Raw genomic sequence first — 26,735 nt, 5'->3', positions numbered from 1 at the left:
GGTAACTGGGAAACTTTTGTCAGGATGTGGTTACACATTTTAGGCGACAGCAGCGACGAGGGATAGGACATCGTACATCTGGCTGTGTGATGGTAACCGTGAGGTAGGTGACTGGGCTCCTGGAACACATATACGCCGCTACTTTCACTCCACTCAACGTAGTCTGGATTCGTGTTTACCAGCGTACGGAAGTGCACCAGCGGGACAAGCCCTGGGTAACCGACTAAGTGGAAAATTCTTAACACAGGCAGAGTTTGCGTAGTAAAAGACTGGTGTAATAATGCGCTTGCAAGTTATCCGAGACTAACAGCAGTTGAGAGACGAGTTACTAGTACTGGAACTGCAAAGGAAGATGTTAGTTTTTGGACAGAAGCGTACTCCCTAAAGAAATATCCTTACAACTTTTTTCAGTTCTGCCAATAAATTTAATTTTGAAATTTATTCTGCATTTATTATATCAATGTCCACTGAACACAGGGCTGGTACACACTCGCTTAGTTTACAGGTGTCTTGTACAGGTGTACAATAATACACCTATTGCCCTGACGTTGCTCTCCTGTTAAATACAGCTCGATGCATTATGAATAAGAGTAAATTCGCAACCTGGTAACTAAAAATTGTTTAAGCAACACCTAAAAGTAAAGGAAATTATTCTATACTATACAAGTAGGCTTAAATAATGTTTAAATAACAATGTCGTCTTAGTAAATCAGATATTCTATTATAGTATCTGTGAAAATATTGAATAGCTTTCGTTAGCTTCAGCGTGTTGTCTACTTTAACATCTGACCATGTAATTCAAGAAATAAATCACAAACCTGGCAGACGGGTATAATTTGTAAGTCCAGAGATAATATTTTTTTTACCACATTTTCAACTTCAATGTACAGTATATTAGAATTCGTCCCTCAGACAACGCTCTTGCTATGGGCAAAACGCGACTCTCCCACCTGCCCAGTTCCTGTCGTTTCGCTCAACTGGACGCAGCTCGGTTCCATGGTACCTGAGACTAGATATCTCTGATTTTCTTACATTTAGACTTAAATGTATTCAGAGATAAGCTTAGATACCTCCAAGTTTATGAATAAGAAGTCAATATACAGACACCGATACTTTTTCGATAATAATAATAATTTTGTTTAATAATTTTCCCCAGCGTTTATTTATTCCGTCTCACTACAGGGGAGTCGCGCGAGAGATATTTTTCCCAGTAATACCAGCAGCAGGTGACGTGTTGTAGGTGTTTACTCTTTCATTGTCAGCTCTTGATCTTGAGTGGTCGTCTTACACTGCAAGTTTTAGGGAGTCGTTATCACAAAATGTCTTCAGCATTCGTACGCTTCTACCTTTGTGAATACAAATTTATTATTTACCCCCCAGATTTGAAAAGCAAGAATTTGTAGCAAAAAATATTCCTAAGGAAGTGTGTGATATCTAAAGGAACATTGACAACCAAAAAACACAATGGCAGACTTGGATTTCGAAGCCGTAAATGAGAGTTTAGGACCGTTTGGCAAGTACCAGAGGGTTGTGTTTGGCTTATCGTGTGTGGGGTCCTTCATGCCCGCCATGGTAGTGGTGAGCATGACCTTCGTCGGCAACACCGTCGACCACAGGTAAGCCATTAGTTCAGTTTCATAGTAACGCAAGGAAACTTGCTAGCCATGACAGGCTTCGGCTAATGTTCAGCTAATTGTAATATTGTACTCTATTATTCTGCTAACCCTTTGCTGTTGTCCAAATTCTATGATATAGATAGGATTTTTTTGTATTATACCGAGTAAATATTTATTAGGTCCCAACACCTACTTACATATTGGGTCTTATTTAGGGAGGAGAAAAAAAAATAAAAATAATTTATAATATTAATACTTTGGGTAGTGACATGATAGGATCCATTCAAGGTGCAATTTTCTCTTCCAATGTCTTTGAATTTAGTATTTTGAAACCGCAATTGGGTTATGACCTTCACGCCTTCAGTGTATTAACGAAAACCATTATCAAATATTGTTTGAATTAAATGGATGAACTACTGAATACTGCCAAACTTGAGTACTGAATATCACTTCGTAATCGGGTAATACTTAGAGAGTTACCCGGCCTTAGCAGCTTTCTTACCTCGAGAAATATAGAAAAAATGCAATATTTGAATAGATCTGGACATTAACGAGAAAACCCTGTCTGACGTGTGTCACGAATACCCACAAAGTGTTCTATACTACTGAGGGTATACACAAACACTTGTTGTCTTAAAAGTAGGTTCTATTCTCGTACGGGAGATATATATATACAGTAGGAGGGGACCCAAGAGCTCGCTTCACACCACAGAACTCTGCCTTCACCCTCTACATCTATCTATGTATTACTGCGCGCTGGGATGTACAGATGCCAGCATTCACAAGTTGAGTACATACAATGTAAATATGATAATTTATATACATAATATGGTGCACAATAAATGGGAATATTACATAGAATTAATACATGTTCTGTAATACTTTACTATACATAATTAATGGAGTAATATAAGAGTAATATAATAATACACAGCTGAAGGTACTACTTTGTGTCCATATATCATACACCTGTTGTACTCCATCTAGAAATTTTAGCCCGCCCAACCTAACCCTGGCGAGAAGTCAATAACAAGGATATTCACAGCTACTGTTTACAGTGGAGAGTGAATTTGTAAGCCGGTGAAGGAGATGGATATTGTTTTTATTGTTAGGCGAGAACACACACATTTCGTCTCCCTTTAATATTAGCTGATCCTCTCGTTCATTATTATTTTTTTTTTTGCAGAAAAAGGTTGTTTCTAGACATGTTAAATGAAACTTGCTTTTATATTTCGTGATGCACTACTGCAAGTTCCTGGTTCACAAGTGTAGTTTTTAGCTCGCCTGCAGACGGTGCAGAAAGGCTTTATCCCATAACTACGGCGTGGTAATCGTCGTTGGTAGCCAGTGCTAATTTTATGCGGTTTTAAGTTTATTACCCATTTACGTTTGTCACATGTGGTCAGTTTACTAATATACAAATACAGCATTGGCATTACTGTCTAGTGCTTCGTTGTTTCCCAACGACAATATTTTGTTTACTAATAAGAGTATCGTCCAAGTTGGGAGGTGGTAGTACCTGTTGATGATGAAATCTTCTCTTTGCCAGGGGAATATTTCTTCTTTTACTCGTGTGAGCTTCTAGCCACCCCCTCCCCCGAATGTAGTTTCATCTTTCAGCCCTTCCCTCACTCTCTGCCCCGTGAGTATCTGCAAAATAAAAGTGTTACTAAAAATTGTTTAGGGTTGTGCTGGTTGGGTAAGAGGGAGTGGGAGGGCGAGTACAGATTATTACTAACCAAGGCATCCACTGCACAACCGCATCCCTGACACGAAGCTGCATTTCCATTTTCCATGCTGTTTAATCCGCTTCTTATTCAGTGTTAGGGCAACACCTAACCTAACCTAAGCTTGTTATGGGGATTCTTGGCCTAGCTGGGTGTTCTTTAATGAATAAGTAACTCTAGATCACTCGAGAGACTTTAAAAAAAATGTATGGGGTCAGGTAATGTATAGGGTGGTGTGGATAGGTGGGCTCGTGTGGATATATAGGGTATGAGGATGTGGGACAATTTTGTAATATCCAGGTTAGATATTTGATGTGGCTGGTTGTTTGGATACCTGACGTGGATGAGGACGAAACTAGAGCGGGTAGGAGGGAGCGATGCGATTTAATCCATGTAATTTCAATCTTCATTATTGTCACTCTATATAAACAAGTCGTATTCATTTTCTTGGTTGTCGATTAATCACATCCTGTTATATAGATTGGTACACTCGTGGACAAAACTCCCCGGGAACTGGCCCTCAACTTGACGGGTCATATCGGTGTACAGCCAGACAGACGTCAACATGAAGTGACAGACATACAGTACTTCAAGGACTAAGGCAATTAAGGGGTTACCCAATGGCGCCGTACCTAAAGTATGCCTTTATGGAAGTGTATTTATTAGGGCAGGGTCGACCCGTCAGCGAGCAGGCGGCTGGCGTCCCTGAGATTGGGAGGCGTACTGCTTTCACCATTGTTATTAATGTGTTTTCGTTATTGCTATTTATACGTGTACAATTATAAGTTTTGATGTTACAGTGTACAGCTAGTGTACAGTTAATGCTACTTTTATAGTAATTCAGTTTCAGAGTTGGTAACATTGTTAAGGTAATTAACTGTATTTGCCATTTTTGCCTACCGTAAATAAATGTGTGCAATATAACTTCCATAGAAAGAAGCTACACAATAGATAACACTAGTAAATTTATTTTTTAAAACTAAAGTGTACGTCTGGTCTTGTTAAGCGTAGGTTCACAGCCAGTGACGTCAGAAATAGCCACTTCGTAATATATATTGTCACGCCTTATGCGTCGACTAGCTGCTGCTATTACTACTGAGGTCTCCATGTAATGCTTGTTAAAGGGGGCTTAATTCTCGAAGGTGTCCTGCTCGGTAGACCTTTCTCGTTAACTGGAGTTGTAAGAGATAGGTTTATAGGGCGTTTGTACACATTTAATTCATTGAATATATAAAACTATGCTGATATTCAGGAAAGGCATCTCAGGTGTACTGAGACTTAATTCTCGAAGGTGTCCTGCTCGGTAGACCTTTCTCGTTAACTGGAGTTGTAAGAGATAGGTTTATAGGGCGTTTGTACACATTTAATTCATTGAATATATAAAACTATGCTGATATTCAGGAAAGGCATCTCAGGTGTACTGAGAGACTTTGCTGCATATCGTTGTCTAGGACAGTGCTTTTCAACCTTTTTCATGGTGGGTCACCCTTGGGAAGCTCTTCCACGAACTGGGTCACCCTATTATATATATTGTGGCGCATCTGGCATCCCTGAAGCAGTGGCTACTGGGAGACAGGCACCTCGTTCTCTCGCTGCTGCAGTTGTATTTGTGTATTTTCATTTTCAGAGTAAACCTGTTTTGTGTCGATTTTACCATACATAGATCCCCACACTATATATATATATATATATATATATATATATATATATATATATATATATATATATATATATATATATATATATATATATTTCTTTTTTCCCTTGTGGTATCATATACCTGGATCACGTACCTACATTGATTTACTTGTATGTGTATATATATATATATATATATATATATATATATATATATATTATATATATATATATATATATATATATATATATATATATATATATATATATATATATATATATATATATATATATATATATATATATATATATATATATATATGTGTGTGTGTGTGTGTAGAACATAGAAATGCAGGCTACATATATTAGCCCTGCTAGGCAGTCCCGTTTACACCCAACTATTGCTCATATAAGCATCCAGCCTATGTTTTGAAGCTATTCAAGCGTATTCAAGGATTAATGATGATATTTGATAACTTGCTCCCATTCATCCCTACTCTGTTTCCAAACCAGTGTTTACCTATTTCACGCCTAAATCTAAATTTGTCTAATTTAAAACCATTGTTACGAGTTCGCTCCTGGTTGGATAGTTTGAGTACCTTTGTAATGTCCCCTTTGTTTAGCCCTGCCTTCCACTTATACACCTCTATCAGGTCGCCCCTCGCTCTACGTCTCTCGAGGGAGTGCAAATTAAGATGCTTTAACCTGTCTCTATACTCAAGATTCCTAATGCCCGGCATTAGTCTTGTCATTCTCCTCTGAATTCTTTCCAAGGATTCTATATCCATTCTGTAATACGGTGACCAGAACTGAACTGCATAATCCAGGTGTGGTCTCACAAGAGCAAGATACAGTTTTAGGATGACCTCGCTAGTCTTGTAACTAACACTCCTTTGTATGAACCCAAGTACTTTATTAGTCTTGTTACGAGCAAAAACACATTGTTTACTTGGCTTAAGGCTCCCATTTATCATTACTCCTAAATCACTCTCGCAGTCGGATTTCTCTATAGCATCGTTGTTCATCTGGTTTCCCTGTTTACATCTCCTATACTGAGTGCTTTACATTTGTCCACGTTGAATTTCATCTGCCATTTTTCAGACCATTCGAAAAATTTGTTTAGATCTTCCTGTAGTTTTGCAGAGTCCTCGTCAGATTTAATAACACGTCCTATTTTAGTGTCATCAGCAAATTTGCTTATGTTGCTGTCTATGCCGATATCTATGTCGTTTATGTATATAATAAATAATAATGGTCCAAGTACTGAGCCTTGGGGAACTCCACTAGTGACGTTGCTCCAATGGGACTTAGTGTCATTAATGCTCACTCGCTGTTTCCTGTCCTGTAACCACGCCCTAATCCATTTAAGGATATTACCTTTGATGCCATGTGCTTCTACCTTTCTAATTAGTCTTTCGTGGGGGACTGTCGAATGCTTTGCTAAAGTCGAGATATACCACATCATAATTGTGCCCCTCGTCCACCGATTCGAAAACTGATGAAAAGAATGTTAATAGATTAGTTAGACATGAACGTCCACTTGTGAAGCCATGCTGGGAATCATTGATCAATCAGTGCTTCTCCAGGTGATTTCGAATAGAGTTTGAAATGATTGCTTCCAGTAATTTGCCTACTATTGATGTTAGACTGATTGGGGAGTAGTTAGAGGATAGTGATCTATCCCCCTTCTTGAAAATCGGTATTACATTCGCTATCCTCCAAGATTCTGGTACTAAACCTGTTTTCAAGGACATGTTAAACAACTTTGCTAAGGGCATGCTGAGCTCTTCCTTACATTCCTTTAATACTCTGGCAAATATCTCATCGGGACCAGGTGACTTATTAGGCTTTAGTTTGTCTATTTGCTTACTAACATCGTTTCTAGTCACTACTATCTCGCTTAATTTGTTTTCTTCACTATCTCTGAGTAGAGTCGGTGCCCCGGGTATCATGTTTAAATTTTCGGTGGTGAAAACTGTTGAAAGATATTTATTCAAATTATTGCTCATTTCTCTGTCGTTATGAGTGAGCTCGCCGGTATCTGACCGTATTGGTCCAATCTTTTCTCGTGTTTTAGTTTGATACATTTGGTAGAATCCTTTGGGGTTTGTCTTCGCCTCCCTTGCTATCCTTACCTCATTTTTCCTCTTGGCTTTCCTTATCTCGGTTTTAACCCTACTCGCCAATACCCTATAATAATCCCGGAGGTAAATTTCGCCACGATTTATCCTTCTACCTATAGCCTTCCTTTGGCCAATGATGTTCTTTAAATAGTTATTTATCTATTTAGGGTCATTGTTGTCTGATCTGAGTTTTTTGTATGGTATGTTTTGCCTTTGTGCATTAACTCATTATTTAAATTGTCGTGGAACTCGGCAATCTCAGATCTCGTTATCAGGTCGGTGTCATCTGTCAGGTTCACGGCCAAGCATGACACCCCCTCTCTCAGCTGCCTCTTTAAACTGTCAAAGTTTGCCCTTCGGAAATGTGGTACTTTAGTGGAATTTTCCTTACGTCTGCCCTGAAACTCTAACTGGAATCTAATTTTTTTGTGATCGCTGTTTGCAAGTTCGTTCCCTACCTCGACATTGCTAATGAGGTTTTCTCTGTTTGACAGAACTAAATCGAGTATATTATTACCCCGAGTGGGTTCGGTTATATGTTGACTTAGGAAACAGTCCTGGATCGTCTCGAGAAAATCCTGATTCTGAGTTACCTGTAAAGTCAGTCCAATCTATTTGGCCAAGGTTAAAGTCGCCTACTATACAGACTTTGTTGTGTATGGAAGCCCTGCGCATTTTATCCCATATAAGTCGCTCATTGACTCTCATCAAGATTGGGAGGTCTATTGGCAGTTGGTGTCAACGGCCGTCTTGACGGATATTGCAAGTCATTATCAGTCCCATTCATTGACAACTGGGACAACTTCTACGGCAGAAGGGACCTTTATGCTAGGGATGGGGTGCACCTGTCTCGGGAGGGGGTGGCAACCCTGGCTGGGTCTCTAGAGGGGGCAGTTTAAAAGATATCGAAGTCTATAAAATGCGAGGAGAACATATGAGCACAAGGGGGGAGGAGACTGCTGTGGGAGCGGGTAAACAAAGTGAAAGATTACAGGGAAATAGTGTTAGGAATGATGACAAAACTAAATTAGACAGGGAGTTTAAAACTAAACGCGGTAAGGGGACGACTCAGAACACGACTAACTTAAATGCCTACTACGCGAACAGTAGAAGTATGAGAAACAAAATGGATGATATTAGGGCCTTGGTATGTACCGAAAAAATCGATATAACAGCATTCACTGAAACATGGATCAACCTAGACACACGTGAGTTACCGGTCGAATACCAAATTGCGAGTCAAAAACTGTTCCATACCGAAAGACAGACCAGGAAAGGAGGCGGAGTAGCAATCTATGTTAGGGATAATCTGAAGTGTGAAATAAATGAGGAAATAAAAACTGAGCGGAATACAGAAACAATTTGGATAGAGTTAATCGACGGTAGAGAAAAATTATTCACAGGAGTAATAAATAGACCTCCCAATCTTGATAGAGTCAATGAGCGACTTCTGGGATGAAATGCGCAGGGCTTCCATGCACAACAAAGTCTGTATAGTAGGCGACTTTAACATTGGCCAAATAGATTGGACTGACCTTACAGGTAACTCAGAATCAGAGGATTTTCTCGAGACGATCCAGGACTGTTTTCTAAGTCAACATATAACCTATCCCACCCGGGGTAATAATATACTCGATTTAGTTCTGTCAAACAGAGAAAACCTCATTAGCAATGTCGAGGTAGGGAACGAACTTGCAAACAGCGATCACAAAGAAATTAGATTCCAGTTAGATTTTCAGGGCAGACGTAAGGAAAATTCTACTAAAGTACCAGATTTCAGAAGGGCAAACTCTGACAGTTTAAAGAGGCAACGGAGAGAGGGGGTGTAGCTCTTGGCCGTGAACCTGACAGATGACACCGACCTGATAACGAGATCTGAGATTGCCGAGTTCCACGACAATTTAAATAGTGAGTTACTTAATGCACAAAGGCAGAACATACCATACAGGAGAAAACACTCATCCGGTTAGTGATTTAACTCAAGATCTGAGAAGAGTATTTACGTTAACTTTTAGACATACGAGTGTAATGCTGAAAGATGCCCTTGGTGTGTGTGTGTGTGGGGTTGTCAAATCATCGTTGTAGTGTGATTTCTTCAAGGAGTAGTCACTGTTATCGTGATAAGGTATGGTCGACTTGATATTCTAGGTTCTAATCTATTTACACTTGTTGAGGAGTTAAGTCACTTGGCCAAGAGACAGACTTGTTAAAAAGTTCGTCTGTCTGCCCCTAACTCGACCTGTCTTCTTATTTGTTGAGTGATTACGATTTATGTATTGTGAGGTGATCTCTTTAGTTCCTGCAGTTACTTCTCATAACAAAAGTGATGTGCTCGGTCCTCTCCTGTTATTAAAGAAACTACTTGGACTGATTTCTTCCGTCCCTCGAGTGATCCTTCAAATAAGCTGTATTGACAGACCGGTTTCCCTCGTTTTTAATATTTTCATGGCGTAAAACAGATAACCGACGTTTTCTGTTTTTTGTGAGACTTCTTCAGCGTTTATCCCTGGCTTGAGAGACCAATCTTCAAAAGATGCAGGAAAAACAGATCAACTTCGACGAGGTGCTGGGCCACCTGGGCCAATTCGGCAAGTACAGCATCATGGTGTTCGTGTTGTCGTGCGTGGTGTCTCTCATGACTGCTATGCCCGTCGTCGAGGACGCTTTCGTCGGCAACGATATCAACCATAGGTACACACGCTAATGTTGGTGTACGTGTGTTTGTGGTACATATTCATTGTTGCTCTATTTGACGATTAACTCGATGAGTTTTCAGGGGAAGAATATAATTTCATGATTCGGAATTAAAATCTCTTAACTCCCTATATCATTCGCAATCCTGTAATTTTTTTTCCGTTTGTAAATAGAAGTGGAGTGTAATTCGAAAAGTTTTAGGAAATAACTTCCTGAAAGAAAAAAAATTGGCAAGACGTTTATAAAGTCCCTTGATATTTAAGTTCACGGTCTCTTATTGAAACATGTGCTGTACGTACTGCAATCAACCCCCCCCCCCTCCTCCCCCCAAAAAAGGCTTCAAGATCCTATGGTCCGGTGGAATCGAAACTGAGCAATAATTTCAGAATCGTTGAGACAAGTCTTTCAAATATTACCACAAATAATCAAATAATATTCTGAGTGATATTAAGAATTTGTGTATTATTTTGCTTTAGTGATGAATAAATATCGCTGTATATGTGCAAAACATGGTTGGAGGTTTGTTATGAACCTCGAGATGAGTTGCATTATAAATATTGTGTATGGGAGAAACCATTAGAAAGTAAAGGGGTTAACTAAAACAAATTGTGAATATATGATGTATTTACATTTTGTTTTCCCTTAATATATGTGTAAAATAATTTTTAAGTATCTCTCTACGATAATAATTAGGATGTCATTATTGAGGAAACGAAGCGTAAACTGTATGTATTCTCCGTTGCCAAGAAGACGACCGTGAGGCAGTATTGGTGATCTAGTGTTAATACGAAACGAATTATGAAGTCTAGGTTTCATTCATTTAATCGAATATGACTTGTTAAGTGTGGCTACACTCACCCACACAGGATGGGAGGCAGGAATATTAGCACCGAAACCCTGAAGGAAAAAAAGAGGTGCTATTACAGGTATCGCCCTTCACTTTCGCTTCAAGGGCCCTGAGGATAACACTGAAATAAAATTAAAAGTTTTGTTCCAGACAAGTGTGCGTTTCCGTATGCACCAGCTAGCCAATTTCTTATTGTAATTCATCTATTGGAATGCTGTATCCCATATATATTTATATTTTTACGTATAAAACAATTACTATTTACGCTTAACAAAGATAACGTGCCGTACAAGCTGGCTTATATATACACGACGATAACCACAGGAATACGTCTTAAGTTTTCGGCCGAATTTTCAGAATGTTATGCACGGGCAGGAAGAGATACCCTTTTCCTTGTCTGCACATGCTACCATATTCTTCCCCATGTCCACTGTGACAGTGCAGGCGGAGTTGCAGAACACAGTTTAATGTTAGATGCAGACTGATACCGTACAGTACATACCAATGTTGCGTTTGATTAGCTTCTTGCAGGGTCTGTAAACACAAACATCAGCGTACTTCATAAATATCTTGTAAACTGTGCCTAACAGTGAAGGGTGTCGTGAGTTTCCAGTGGAAAGTTACTGCGCGCCAAGCAGCTAGTGGGTGTCCTCTAAGACCTCTGGGGGTTTCCAACTTTCTTTTTTCACTGCGGACCAGGGTGTACTTTAAATATTTTTGCGGATCTGTAAATGGGGGTGATTAACAGATTTGAGGACAATGTTAAAATGCAGTGGTTTCTCGTGACAACTTTGCATATCTAGTGATATATATATATATATATATATATATATATATATATATATATATATATATATATATATATATATATATATATATATATATATATATATATATATATATATATATATATATATATATATATATATATATATATATATATATATATATATATATATATATATATATATATATATATATATATATATATGTAGATCACAATGAAAACGTGGATAAGATAAATCTTGATAAAATCACACGAAAAGGGAAAACAACGGAGCACCTTAGCTTTCGTCTTTATTCAAGACTATATATATATATATATATATATATATATATATATATATATATATATATATATATATATATATATATATATATATATATATGCTGATAACCACAAGGAAAGAAGAAAACGAAGTTCCCAAGCGCTGTGTAATTCACATCTTCAGGGGTGAGTACAGCATATATATATATATATCACGCGCACCTACAGTGATTTACTTGTATATATATATATATATATATATATATATATATATATATATATATATATATATATATATATATATATATATATATATATGTATAATACTTTTCAACTTTATAAAAAATATTCTCAACTTAATCGACAAGTTGAAAGTGAAAACTGCACAAGTCATGCTGGAGTTGACAAGTGCTAGTTAATGTATTAAATTATATATTATATTATATTATTATATCAGCTCTTACCACAACGTGAGTTTGTTAATTGTGTTCTGACCTCACTAGGGGAAAGGTCACGGCAGCTTAGCTCCGCTCCCGGGGATAATTACCAGATATGGCTAGTGCTACTTGTAAATGGTGTTATGCCCATCTGTGGACCGAGTTACAGAATACCAAGGAAAAAACCTTGAAATTAGAGCAAGAAATCTTGAAATTAAAGAAAGAGATATCAAAGATGAAGAAAGAAACGAGACAGAGAAAGCCGGTGAATGACGATTGGAAGGTTGTGAGGAGAGGGACTACCAAGCTGGTGGTCAAGAAATACACCAAGGATACAGCAACGACAACAACAGCTAAGTGTACCAACTCGTTCAGTCCCTTGATAGACGAAATGGACGTTAGTACAGTCAGGGACAGGGCTGACAAGGAAGGTTTTAAAACTTTAATTGCTGGTGACTCACAGGTAAGGTACCTGGACAGTAGGGAGTGACAGTTTGGCATAAGTTTTCAAAATCAAGTGGCTTGGGTTGGATTATTTGTCTATCGGCCACGCTGGTTCCGAATATGTTTGAATCTTTAACATCAGTGCATTAGAAGGTTTGTGGATACTTTTCGGTTCGACATAAAAAAAACAAGAATAATGGAAGACATTCTTTATTATTGGCATGTATGCTTCAATTTATCAGCAGCACACTAACATTGGCTGTCCCCACAGTGTCCCCTCAGTCCCAGTGTCCCCACAGTCTAGCACTGGTAGTCCTCTTTCTTAGCCCTCCGCTTGTTTCTCTTCCTGGCCTCCAGCTTGTTCCAGGTGACCTGGTCCTGCTGCCAGGCAGAGCTGGCCACGTCTGCCGCCTCCGTGGTGAGCTTCACTCCTCTTTCCACTGCGGTGGTGGTGCAGGGCAGACCTGGCTCACTGTACGGTTCCTCCAGAAATTGCTCCAGTTCCTGGTCACTGTGCTGGAACAGGATGGGAGGGGAGGAGCTGGCCTTCTGCAGATCAACCAACTCTGACAGCTTGGTGGCTGCCAGATTCAGTTGAGGGTTCCTCACTTTCCTCACTGTCTTTCTCTTGTGCCTTTTTTCCTTCTTCCTCAGCTGCTTGATGATGTTTAGGGCCAACTCCCTCTCACTCTTGTCCATGGAGGCCAGCAGTGAGACCAGCACCACCTCGTGCTGGCCGAAGTAGCCGTTGAACTGGAGGTATGGAGTAAGCAGCTCCACTTCCTCCAGGGTGCAGTACGTCCTCACCCGGTTGATGATGGCGAGGAGGTGGCGTGGGCCCTCCAGTAGCAGATTCCTCTGCCTGATCTCCAGGAAGGAGGGCACGTAGATAAGGATGATGAAGGAGGTCATCCGTCTCTGTGACTCGCTGGGGGAGGTGGTGCTCATGTAGGCCCTCAGCTCCCTGCTCTCCGTGTTTTGCCATCTGGCGTTGGTCATGGCTCCGGCCCGTGCCCTGGCCCATCTCTCCTCAATGTGGCCGGACTCCACCGTCTTGGCCATCTCCAACAGATACCGGGTGTCCCAGCTGAACTCCTCCCAGACGACGGAGGGGATGGCATCCAGGAGAGACCTGAGGTAGGTGTTGGTGACGGCCTCGAATTCAACCACCGGAAGGTCCCACACGTTGCCGGTCAGCTTCCGAGCCTCCTCACCACTCCAGGAGGCGGGACCAGTGGTTGGGCCAGCGTAATGGTTGAATAGATGGCCGAAGAGCTTCTCCAGACTGTGGATCAGGCAGTGGATGTGGAGGAGAGGCCGTCCCAACAGCCTTTCAAACTCGGCGATGAAACCGTGATTATAGCCACTCAGTTTGTTGCAACCGTCGCTAAGGACAACCAGGAGGTCGGTGGTGTCAATACCGCGCTCCTCCAGGAAGGCCAGCAGGCTGGTGGCCAGGTCTACCCCCTTTCCCCCCACCGGGACCAGGTGACCAAGGAACTCCTCACCAGGGAAGCCGATCACTGCACAGTCTTCCCTCTTTTCCATGGCGAATCTCTTGTGGTTCTTCTCACCTACACCAGTCACTATCTTGTTCTCATTGATCCTCTCATCTACCATGAGACCTCTGACCTTGAATCCCCTGAACTTTTCTTTTTTCTGTTCTCGTGACCTCTTCCTGACTCTCTCCACTTTCTTCCAGTTAGTCACTTTAGACTTGTCCCCTTCAGTTATGATGTTGTCTGCAGCTCTGATGGTGTTTGCGATGTGAGCCACTGCATCATTGGATACCTTGAACCTGTCAGCAGTTTCTCCGATCCTGTCCTCGGCTTCTTTCTCCCTTTTCCTTTTCTCTGATCTTGCTCTCCTGTCGACCATAGCCTTGAACTCATTGTCATTGACATCCTTATAATCACTATCTTCTTCCTGAGCACTGTCATCCACTGCCGACACTTTACACGACATCCTCTCCATCTCCTCCTTACTCTTTGACCTCATCTTCTCAGTTTTCCTCTCTTCCTCAGCCCTTTTCTTTGCCCTCTTCGCTTCCTTCTCCCTCTCTTCTTTCAGCTTGGCAGTCACAATTTTGTCAACGCCATCAATGCAGCCCTCCCTTCCCGGTTTCCTCTTGGCTGCCAGGAAGCTTTTCTCTCGTTCGTGCACTTTGCTGTCGTCTGCCACATCAAACAACTTCTCAGCTATATCCTCGAACCTCATCTTCAGCTTCCCGTTCTTCGTTTTCTTCCTTTTCTGTTTCTGTCCATTTCCCTTCATCATCATCGTCTCCCTCCGCATCCTCCACAGGTCGTGGACTCTCATTTTCACCCTGATTTCAGAGATAGTGGGGACAGTGGCCTTCCTATACACATCCAGTACCTTCTCAGTCACCTTGTTGGTGGCATCCATATAATCAAAAGCATTTGTTCTTCTCCTTAACCTCTCGTTTTCTGCTTCATAAGCCAGGGCACTTCCAACTTCCTTGTTCAGAGGCAACTTGTTAGATGGCAGAGGCATCCGAACCCCGAACACCTTATCGTTACCCTGGCGCAGCTGAGTGTTGCTAATCTTAGGACGACCCATCTTGGTGGCGGCCCTTTGAACTAACTGCAAAACAACACAGAAAAAACAACTTTCAGCACTTCAATATCACCACCTATTGAACAATATTTTATTCAAAAGTACGGACTGAGATTTTGTCCTTAACTGTCCAAGTCAAGCTACTTGGGCTGAATTCGTTGATCAGTCCTGGGACGAATATTACCAACGGCGTGAATAGATTCCGTGGAATAAATTCAGGGCATTCCCGTCCAGGGAGCCTCAACAAACTCTGTAAATATTGCCATTGGCCTGCCATTGGCACATATACGGAGTTTGGTAATGTTCCATGAGCGGGAATGTCCTGAATTCATTCCACGGAATCTATCCACGCCGTTGGTAATATTGGGCCCTGGTTTTCGAAATATACGTATGTGGTGACTTGCAGCAAAAATATCGGCATAATTTGTAGCGCATTGAGTTGTAAAACAATAGCATATTATGAACCAGTGTACACAGTAGTCGAATAATCCAATTCAATAACTTGATTTTAACAGGTTGTGCCACATTGCCAGTCCCTTTATTATTTACAGTTTTTTCGCGTTTTTCATGCCAAACCCAAAAGTATCCACAAACCTTCTAATGCAATGATGTAAAAAACTCAAACATATTCGGAATTAGCGTGGCCGATAGACAAATAATCCAACCCAAGCAATTAGATTTTGAAAACTTTTGCCAAACTGTCACTCCCTACTGGACAGGGCCTTTTGTGGTAAAAATAAAAATAGGATGAGGGTGTGTTTTCCAGGGGCTGGGGTGGGGGATATAATTGACAGGATGGACAATATCTTGTCTGGTAATGGGAACAAACCCATTATCTGCCTCAGTGCAGGAGGCAATGATATTGGCCGGTGTAGGAGGGAAGAGCTTCTTGATAAGTTCAAGACACCTATAGATCGTATTAGCACTAAGGGAGGGATCCCTATCATATGCGGTGTCCAGCCTAGAAGGAGAGTTAGCAATTAATGGTTGTCAAGGGCAGTTGGTGTCAACGACCGTCTTGACGGATATTGCAAGTCATTATCAGTCCCATTCATTGACAACTGGGACAACTTCTACGGCAGAAGGGACCTTTATGCTAGGGATGGGGTGCACCTGTCTCGGGAGGGGGTGGCAACCCTGGCTGGGTCTCTAGAGGGGGCAGTTCAAAAGCTATCGAAGTCTTTAAACTGCTAAGGGAGCATATGGGCACGGGGGTGGGGGAGACTGCAGTGGGAGCGGGTAAACAAAGTGAAAGATTACAGGGAAATAGCGTTAGGAATGACGACAAAACTAAATTAGACAGGGAGTTTAAACCTAAACGCGGTAAAGGGAGGACTCGGAACACGACTAACTTAAATGTCTACTACGCGAACAGTAGAAGTATGAGAAACAAAATGGATGTTATTTGGGCTTTAGTATGTACTGAAAAAATCGACATAATAGCATTCACTGAAACATGGATCAACCTAGACTCACGTGAGTTACTGGTCGAATACTAAACTGCGGGTCACAAATTGTTCCATACCGATAGGCAGACCAGGAAAGGAGGCGGAGTAGCAATCTATGTCAGGGATAATCTGAAGTGTGAAATAAATAAGGAAATAAAAAGTGAGCGGAATACAGAAACAATTTGGATAGAATTAATCGACGGTAGGGAAAAATTAATCACAGGAGTAATATATAGACCTCCCAATCTTGATAGGGTCAATGTGAGACTTATCTGGGATGAAATGCGCAGGGCTTCCATATGCAACAAAGTCTGTATAGTAGGCGACTTTAACCTTGGCCAAATAGATTGGACTAACCTTACGGGTAACTCAGAATCAGAGGATTTTCTCGAAATAATCCAGGACTGTTTCCTAAGTTAACATATAACCGAACCCACCCGGGGTAGTAATGTACTCGGATTTAGTTCTGTCGAACAGAGAAAACCTCATTAGCAATGTCGAGGTAGGGAACGAATTTGCAAACCGCGATCACAAAGAAATTAGATTCCAGTTTGATTTTCAGGGCAGACGTAAGGAAAATTCCACTAAAGTACCACATTTCAGAAGGGCAAACTTTGATAGTTTAAAGAGGTAACTGAGAGAAGGGGTGTCGCGCTTGGGCATGAACCTGACAGATGACACCGACCTGATAACGAGATCTGAGATAGCCGAGTACCACGACAATTTAAATAACGAGTTACTTAATGCACAAAGGCAGAACATACCTTACAAAAAAATCAGATCGGACAACAATGACCCTAAATGGATAAATAATTATTTAAAGAACATCATTGGCCAAAGGAAGGCTATAGGTAGAAGGATAAATCATGGCGAAATTTACCTCCAGGATTATTATAAGGTATTGGCGACTAGGGTTAAAACCGAGATAAGGAAAGCCAAGAGGAATAATGAGGTAAGGATAGCAAGGGAGGCGAAGACAAACCCCAAAGGATTCTACCAAATGTATCAAACTAAAACACGAGAAAAGATTGGACCAATACGGTCAGATACCGGCTAGCTCACTGACAACGACGGAGAAATGAGTAATAATTTGAATAAATATTTTTCAACAGTTTTCACCACCGAAAATGTAAACATGATACCCGAGGCACCGACTCTATTCAGTTATAGTGAAGAAAACAAATTAAGCGAAATAGTAGTGACTAGTAGTGATGTTAGTAAGCAAATAGACAAACTAAAGCCTAATAAGTCACCTGGTCCCGATGAGATATTTGCCAGAGTATTAAAGGAATGTAAGGAAGAGCTTAGTATGCCCTTAGCAAAGTTGTTTAACATGTCCTTAAATACAGGTGTAGTACCAGAATCCTGGAGGATAGTGAATGTAATACCGATTTTCAAGAAGGGAGATAGATCACTATACTCTAACTACCGCCCAATCAGCCTAACATCAATTCGAAACCACCTGACCTGGAGAAGCACAAGTTGATCAATGATTCCCAACATGGCTTCACAAGTGGGCATTCATGTCTAACTAATCTATTAACATTCTTTTCATCAGTTTTCGAATCGGTGGACGAAGGGCACAATTATGATGTGGTATATCTCGACTTTATCAAAACCTTCGACAGAGTCCCCCACGAAAGACTAATTAGAAAGGTAGAAGCACATGGCATCAAAGGTAATATCCTTAAATGGATTAGGGCGTGGTTACAGGACCGGAAACAGCGAGTGAGCATTAACGGCACTAAGTCCCATTGGAGCAACGTCACTAGTGGAGTTCCCCAGGGCTCAGTACTTGGACCATTATTATTTATTATATACATAAACGACATAGATATCGGCATAGACAGCAACATAAGTAAATTTGCTGATGACACTAAAATAGGACGTGTTATTAAATCTGACGAGGAGTCCGCAAAACTGCAGGAAGATCTAAAAAAATTTTTCGAATGGTCTGAAAAATGGCAGATGAAATTCAACTCGGACAAATGTAAAGTACTCAGTATAGGAGATGTAAACAGGGAAACCAGATACCAGATGAACAACGATGTCATAGAGAAATCTGACTGCGAGAGAGATTTAGGAGTAATGATAAGTAGGATCCTTAAGCCAAATAAACAATGTGATTTTGCTCGTAACAAGGCTATTAAAGTACTTGGGTTCGTACAAAGGAGTGTTAGTTACAAGACTAGCGAGGTCATCCTAAAACTGTGTCTTGCGCTTGTGAGACCACACCAGGATTACGCAGTTCAGTTCTGGTCCCCGTATTACAGAATGGATATAGAATCATTGAAAAGAATTCAGTGGAGAATGACAAGACTAATCACGGGCATTAGGAACCTTGAGTATAGAGACAGGTTAAAGCATCTTAATTTGCATTCCCTCGAGAGACGTAGAGCGAGGGGCGACCTGATAGAGGTGTATAAATGGAAGTCAGGGCTAAACAAAGGGGACATTACAAAGGTACTCAAACTATCCAACCAGGAGCAAACTCGTAACAATGGTTTTAAATTAGACAAATTTAGATTTAGGCGCGAAATAGGTGAACACTGGTTTGGAAACAGAGTAGTGGATGAATGGAACAAGTTACCAAATATCATCAATAACTCGAATACGCTGAATAGCTTCAAACATATGTTGGATGCTTATATGAGCAATAGGGGTTGGGTGTAAACGGGACTGCCCAGTATCGGCCAATAGGACCGCTGCAGTTTCCTCCATTCTTATGTTCTTATGTTCTTAATACAAAGTAATCATATTATTTGTATTTTTTACTAATATTATGATGATTTTGTATTACTTTTATTAATAATTATTATTTTTGTCGTAATTATCATTTTTTGTTGTTGTATTCTTGTTATTCTTATTACAAATTCATGTAATTGATATTTTCTATCAGTGCTGGTAACATTGCCACTGTTTACCATCGGTTGTCAATGCTATTATTATCCCGTGTTATTTTACTACAATTGACAGTATTGTATCATCATCTATTAATATTAGTGCTTCACCTCAACGTGGCCTCCCAACTGTCTTGTGGGTGAGGGAGGTGAGGGGGGTGGCGCAATGGCTCTCCGGGAAGTAAGTTTGTTGCAATAGGGCGGTTATTGTTGTTTCTTAGGTGTTGTCTCAGATGCTGTACTATTGTCTTCATCCGTATATCCTTGAGGAGGGGAAAGGTTAACTGTGTGTTTTATTACTGTGGGATGTTTTGTTGATTCTACTTAATAATGCTTCTGTGTGATTCTTATCCATCCTGGGAAAGTAATAACTGTTATATAAACTGTATTAATTGTGTTCGTTTTATCAGGGGAATGTAATTATTTTTTCTTAACAGGATACAACATTTCGCTATAGTTTTTCATATTCATTATTCACTTTAAAGTATTTTTTCAATGCACTCCATTGTTTTTATTTGCCACCGTTTCTCATATTTAGACCTTGGGGAATAAATTAATCTATTTTTTAATTGATGGGAAAGAACGTGAGATTTTTTTTCCCCATCATGATCAGCGTTAGGGGGTGGGGAGGGAGGGTGCTAAGGCTATTGTGTCCCGTCCGTCCTGTGGCCTGTTAGAAGTGTGTTAAGGTTAAGGTGTAGCTCATGTGTGGGTGTTTGTTGTATATGTGTGCTGTATTCGTTGTATGATATGTGTGTGTGCGTTTGTGTATTTGGTGTGTGGGTAGGTGTATGTTGTGTGGGTAGGTGTTTGTTTTGTATATGTGTGCTGTATTCGTTGTATGTTGTGTGTGTGAGTGTTAATTGGTCAGGTTGTGTATCATTGAGTGTGTGTAGAGTGGGGGTGTTCGGAAGAGAGAGGGAGAGTTGTATCAAGGTTAGCCTGGTCCAAGGGTATTCCTGTCCAGTCACCCACAACCTGATCCGCTCACCTGTCCACTCACCATCCACCTTCCACGTGGCCTCAGTCTGAAGCATCCAGTCGAGTTTAATCCTAAAGCAAGCTGGGCTAATCACAGCTCTGCCACACATGTGCCATCCACCACATGCGCACGTGTACACACATACATACATACACATACACACACACACACAACACACACACACACACACACACACACACACACATACATCCTCTTTTGGTTAATGGAACAATTGCCTGTACTTGTATATCCTTGGTTGCTTGAAGGCCAGTATGAGGAACATGTTGCAAGAGGCTGATCTCACATTATCAAGTTGTATGAAGGTAGCGTAAGGATGTGTGTGTGTGTGTGTGTGTGTGTGTGTGTGTGTGTGTGTGTGTGTGTTTGTGTGTGTGTGTGTTGTTTGTGTGTGTGTGTGTTTATAGTATGTGCGTGTGTATGTTGTGTGTGTGCGTGTTTATGGTGTGTGTGTGTGTTTATAGTATGTGCGTGTGTATGTTGTGTGTGTGCGTGTTTATGGTGTGTGTGTGTGTGAATATAATTTGACGGGCTTTAGAATTATTACATTGACTTTTTTCGCACATACACAAATAAACAAACTAGCAGCACACACACACACATAAGCAACACAGACACACACAAACAAGCAACAGGCACACAAACAAGCAACAGACACTCAAACAAGCAACACAGACACACACAAACAAGCAACAGGCACACAAACAAGCAACAGACACTCAAACAAGCAACACAGACACACACAAACAAGCAACAGGCACACAAACAAGCAACAGACACTCAAACAAGCAACACAGACACACACAAACAAGCAACAGACACACAGTATCGTAACAGGTCACCATCGAACTACTGGAATGAGCTCTCAGGAAGTCGTTTTGATGATCACTTATGGAGGTACAACAAGAGGCCAGGAATAATGTCTATAAAAATAATTAATTTAAGCTCTTTTGTCTTTCTTGTTAAGCTTATCGATAGTCGTATGTCCGTGTATGATGTCACGTTATATTCTGCCCGTGTATGATGTCAGACGTTATATCCAGTGCGTGGAAGAGGTCAGACGCCATATTCTGTTGGGACACTGGGAGGATGAGGCACTGGCCGATCAATACGCGTTGGCTGTACGTAGGCCAAGTTGGCGACCTAGGTTCCGGGTATGACAGGGAGGGGCACTCGATGAAGTAGGTGTCCTAAGCTGACACACTAAAACAGTATACAAAAAAAAAAAATAGAATCAAAATTATGCCGAGACTCGACCTGAACTAGATGGTGATGTCTCCTATTACACTACTACTACTTTGCTGTCACTCTGAATCGAGTATGACGATCGTCCAGCTATGATACAATGATATGAGTTATTAGGGATGTCACCTAGGTTAGTGAGTTTTGAGGTGACTAAAGAGGCCAATACGGGACCTGCAGCGTCGTCCACACTCGTTGCACATGTGGAGGGCTCCATCTACTGTGGGAGGGGCGGTGGTCGCGTCTTTCCGGCGTTGGCGCTTGTCTGCCTTGGTTTGCAGTCTGGCTAACTCGAAAGCATTGACACCTTCTCGTGCGGTGCTCCTCCAAGCGTGACGATGTGGAGTAATCGTCTCCCAGGTGAGGGGGTCGATTTGACACTTTTTCAAGTTTGTCTTAAGACTATCTTTATACCTTTTCAGTTGCCCGCCGGCGTTACGTTTACTATTCGTTAGGTGACTGTAAAGTAGCTGCTTTAGCAGTCTACTGTCGTCCATGCGGGTAACATGGCCAGTCCAACGTAGTTGTTCATGGATAATGGTATCCTCGATGCTCCTACAGTTGGTGTCAGCAAGAATACTGGCATTTGTTCTCTTGTCTTCCCGGCGAACTCGGAGGATGGAATGTAGACTACGTTGGTGAAAGTTTTCTAGTGCCTTGAGGTGCCTCCTGTATGTGACTCATACCTTACTACCATATAGCAGGGTGGTGAGGACCACTGCTCGATATACGTGCAGCTCTGTAGATAATTTTAGCTCCTTATAGCTGAAGACACGATTTCGGAGTCTGCCGAAGACTTGAGATGCACATGTGATCTGATGCTGAATCTCTTCACCGATGTCTGCGGTGGTGGACAGGTGGGAGCCGAGATACCGAAAGTGGGCAACATTAGAGAGGGTGGTACCGTTAAGCTGGACGGATGGTGGAGACGGCTGAACCAGGGGCAGGTTGAAAGAGAATCTGAGTCTTACGTACATTTACCGCAAGGCCGAAGTGTGCACACGCGTCTGCGTAGGTGTTCATGATATCCTGTAGGTCGTGTTCAGTGTGAGCAACAAGGGTGAGGTCGTCTGCATACTGAAGTTAAGTAATGGAAGCTGCCGACACCTTTGTTCTTGCCTGGAGTCACACACACACACACACACACACACACACGACAGAGAGAAACAGCTCTTCACCTAGCACCAGATAGTACATAGTATTTGTACAATATGGACACGAAGTATTACAGAACATGTATTAATCCTAGGTAATATTTCCATTTATTATGCACCATTTTATGTATGTGAATTATCATATTTACATATTATGTAATCAGCTTGTGAACGCTGGCATCTGTACATGCCAGCGCCGAGTGATACAGGGAGTTGAGATCGCTAGTCCTTATGGTGTGGAAGCCCACTGTCTATTTGTTTCCTCTGTATATCTCCCGTACGAGAATAAGAACCTATTTTCAAGATAACAAGTGTTTGTGTATACCCTCCGTAGTGTAGAACATTTTGGGGGTATCAAAGACAAACATAGAGTATTTACATAAACATCGAATATGCCATAACTAATTAAGTTAACAAAGCACCACATTGTTGCTTGTAGGTAAAATTAACGTACATAAACTCGAGCGGTAAACAGTGACTTCACTTGAGAACTGAACCTCGGCGAGGTAGGTTCTCCCGGCTCCACGCTCCTTCCTCCCGAGGTACCACGTGACCATGTTCACCTTAGACCAGGCGAAGGTTGTTAGACTGATTCCGGTCGAGCACCCTTCGCGCAAGAAACTCAATCTTCTTGTCATGAGAAAATATTTTGACCACCTCGGAATCACGGGGGTGACAGGGGTCGTCCGCAGTAAAGGCGGTACCCTTATCATCACCTTCGAGGAATGGGGACAGGGCCACAAATTGCCACCCCTTACGAATCTCAATGGAGTCGACGTCATTTTTGAAGCCTGCCTTCAAGACAACTTGGTTTTGGGAGTCATTTCCCACACAGAAATCGAGTATCTGGAAAAACATGAACTTGCTGAGCTGATTGGAGATCAGCTCTCAATTGTTCGGAAGCTGACCAACAACGCTGCCCTTGTTGGCTTCCCAAAACAACTTCCTAGCTCCGTTTTACTGGGTTGGGAGAAAATCCCAGTAAAACCATACCAGCAAAGACCCACTCGCTGCTACAAATGCCAGAAGTATGGCCATCTGGCGCGAAAGTGTCGTGCTCGGGAGGTGTGTTCAAGCTGCGGGACACCCGGCCACACTGACGCTGACTGCCAGGCGGCCGCGAAGAAGTGCGCGGCTTGTGGTGGCCCTCACTCCTCCTCCGACCGGGAGTGTCCCAAGTGGAGGGAGGAGTGCAGGGTGGCCAGGCTGCGGGCTAAAGAGAAATTGACCTACAAGGAGGCCCTCCTTGTAGTGAAGAATCAAGAAAAGAACAACCAAGACAAGAACAACCAAGACAAGAACAATCAAGATAAAAACAACCAAGACAAGAACAACCACGAACCCGATAACATTACACTATCTTTGACATCGATTATTGATGTGTACGAGAATATCCTAACAGAAGACCAGAAAGAAGAAGACCAAAAAGAAGAAGACGAAGATCAAGAAGAAGAATGGAAAGTGAAAAGTAAAAAAAGAAACAAGAGAAAAAAGAAGTCCAACCAATCAGCTTCGGCCGAAATAGCCTAACGGCGAAGAGGCCAGTAATCCCCAACAACTTTGACTTTGACAGTGACTAGTGACCAGCAGAGCAAACACGGAAGAAAACAGAGAACACCCCAAAAATAAGTCATCATAGAACGTAAACAGAATGAACACCGATTAATGATGTAAACAAGGAGGGTGAGGTAAAAACAAATAAAACTTAAATTGGGGAGAGTTCACGAAACAAACAAACATTTAAGTAAAAAAACATAAAGTAAATATTTGATAAAAACAAACAGCTGACAAAACATAAATGCAACGTACTGTAGACATAAAATTTTAGCTAAAACAAGACCGTACACACACACACACACACGGGGGTGAATTTCATGCTTCTGATATGACCTTGAAGAGCGTTGCCACCTTGGCCGGCCGTCCCTGGACTGCTGGCTGTTGTGATGTTTAAACGGATAGAGGATGCATGTGATTTGACAAAAGAATACTGTACTACGAAAGCCAGCCACAACATTTGGCGTTTGTTGATATGGTTTTAGAGGGGTTCCCTGAAGTCTTGTGTGTTTATCTTGTATACACATAAGAAATGTTTTCCCTTGCCTTCAGGAAACAAATGAAAGTGTGTTTACTAAGCTGACTGTTGAGTAGAAGGAGTCGGGTTTCTCTCGCCTTGGCAGTGTGTGAATGTGGTTTAAGATATAATAAGCACAGTATTGACACCTTGAAAGACTGAAGAGAAAAGTGTTGTAAGTCTGTTTATTTATTACGCACGATGAAAACAAAAGGTTATATACAATGACTGGGTCGTGGAGATGAGCTTTGTTGTCACGATTCTTAAAGATCAAGACAATAATTGTTAAATATAAACGAGCTTGAGTGTAAGATTGATCCGCCTGCTTCACTCAACGATGGATGCAGTTTGTAATGTAAGTCGACGTCATTTTTTCTCAACAATACGTGCGGTTTGGGACAGGAATCCGGGTTAGATCACGACATTTTTTTTTTTGTGCCGTGGGCGGATATGGGTCTGCTTGTGTTAGTCATTGTGTCCTAAGGATTGCCTTTCCGGTGCCTGAGAGTGTGTGTTATTACCACAAATTGGTCCACATAATAGATCCCACTGACTCCCTCCACCCATCTCTCCCTCTCTGTTATGTTAGAGTATGTGCTGTACAAAGCCCCGTGACTCTCTACAGGTGTACGTCTGCTGTCTGCATATCTATGTAATTATGGTGTGGGTGTGTGTGGGTGAGGTATTACAGTTTGTCGATGTACAGTACAATAACGAAGTCGGGTGTTCTGATCTTACAGTGGCAGTGTTGTAGTGTGGTTGTGATGCCTGTGTGTGTAATACAAGGTAGAGGTTCTTGAGGAGTTTTCAAGGTTGTCGTGGTGTACCTATCTGTGTGTAACGGTGTGTTCCTCTCGGTGGCACCTGGGAGCTCTTGTAGATGGTATTATTTTTATCAAAGTCTAAGGCAATTATATTATCTGTTGGTAATACTACGTTGAGGTATGTTGTTTATAGGGTCTTACAAGCTTATGTTGGGGGTATATTTGGAAGGGTTCAAGGCTAGAGAAACTACAGGCTACAGTCATTTGTTCATAAGGACACTCAAGGCCATATTGGTAGTTTGGGTTACGTAACTCTCCTCTCCTGTGGTATTTTCTGTATTACTTCCCTTTCCTTTTTTGCGATGTGAAGATAATGAAAGGTAGGTAGATAGGCGTAAAGAATTTCTTGTGCTTTGAATACTACGTTGATTACCCCCCCTTCCCCACCCCTTAAGAGTGTGTAAGAAAACGGGTTGTGTGATGATGACGCCGCAAAAACAACCACGACACGACACACCCCGCGGCATTAACTACTCATACACCGGGTGTTCATTTCCTCCCCTCCTCTTTATCTACAGGTACATCTCTGCATCAACTCTTTTCCTTTCCCGTTTCTCATTCTGTGATCGCTCCTCTCTCGCTTCCTTTCTTTCTTCCCTTATCTCCCACCCATCTCATCCTTCACACCATCCTAAACATCATCAACTCTCTCTCCCCATAGTAGAGGAGGAGGAGGACCGACTCCAGATACTGTACGTAACGGGTATATCCAATTTTCGGCATCCTGAGTGTGGGAACGCCGCGGTCATGTGTATCCACCCACCAATTTGCTGTTGGTCTGTAATTTGAGACAAAAAATGGACCAGTTAAAAAAAAATGGTCAGATGGTCCAAAGGTTCGTGTAGATGTGAGAACCCCATCTGACTCCATTGATTAAACCACGACGTCGAGGTAAATTCTTGAAGGTGCATTGTTTAACTTATTCTCTGGCTGGAGATCATCCAA

General features: G+C 41.5%; 1 protein-coding gene across 7 annotated transcripts in view; it reads left to right on the top strand.

The window, feature by feature from the left end:
* Positions 1-26,735, top strand: part of LOC121857807 (organic cation transporter protein-like) — a 167,583-nt gene that overhangs the window by 92,320 nt on the left and 48,528 nt on the right. Inside the window, exons 1-2 of one of the 7 annotated variants that reach the window (XM_042354044.1) lie at positions 116-215; positions 1,381-1,616. The exons of 4 other annotated variants lie outside the window; for them this stretch is intronic. In XM_042354044.1, coding sequence (XP_042209978.1) covers positions 1,465-1,616 — 152 coding nt within the window. In that variant the 5' untranslated portion in view covers positions 116-215; positions 1,381-1,464. Of the gene's footprint in view, positions 1-115; positions 216-1,380; positions 1,617-9,292; positions 9,796-25,167; positions 25,322-26,735 lie in introns of those variants that run through there. 2 more of the 7 variants (XM_042354043.1, XM_042354046.1) reach the window with 2 other exon arrangements.

The sequence above is a fragment of the Homarus americanus genome, unplaced genomic scaffold (assembly GCF_018991925.1).
Source record: "Homarus americanus isolate GMGI-L3 unplaced genomic scaffold, GMGI_Hamer_2.0 scaffold16712, whole genome shotgun sequence".
Taxonomy (NCBI): Eukaryota; Metazoa; Arthropoda; class Malacostraca; order Decapoda; family Nephropidae; genus Homarus; species Homarus americanus.
Note: the sequence above shows the minus strand (reverse complement) of the source record. Positions and strands in the feature narration are given on the sequence as shown.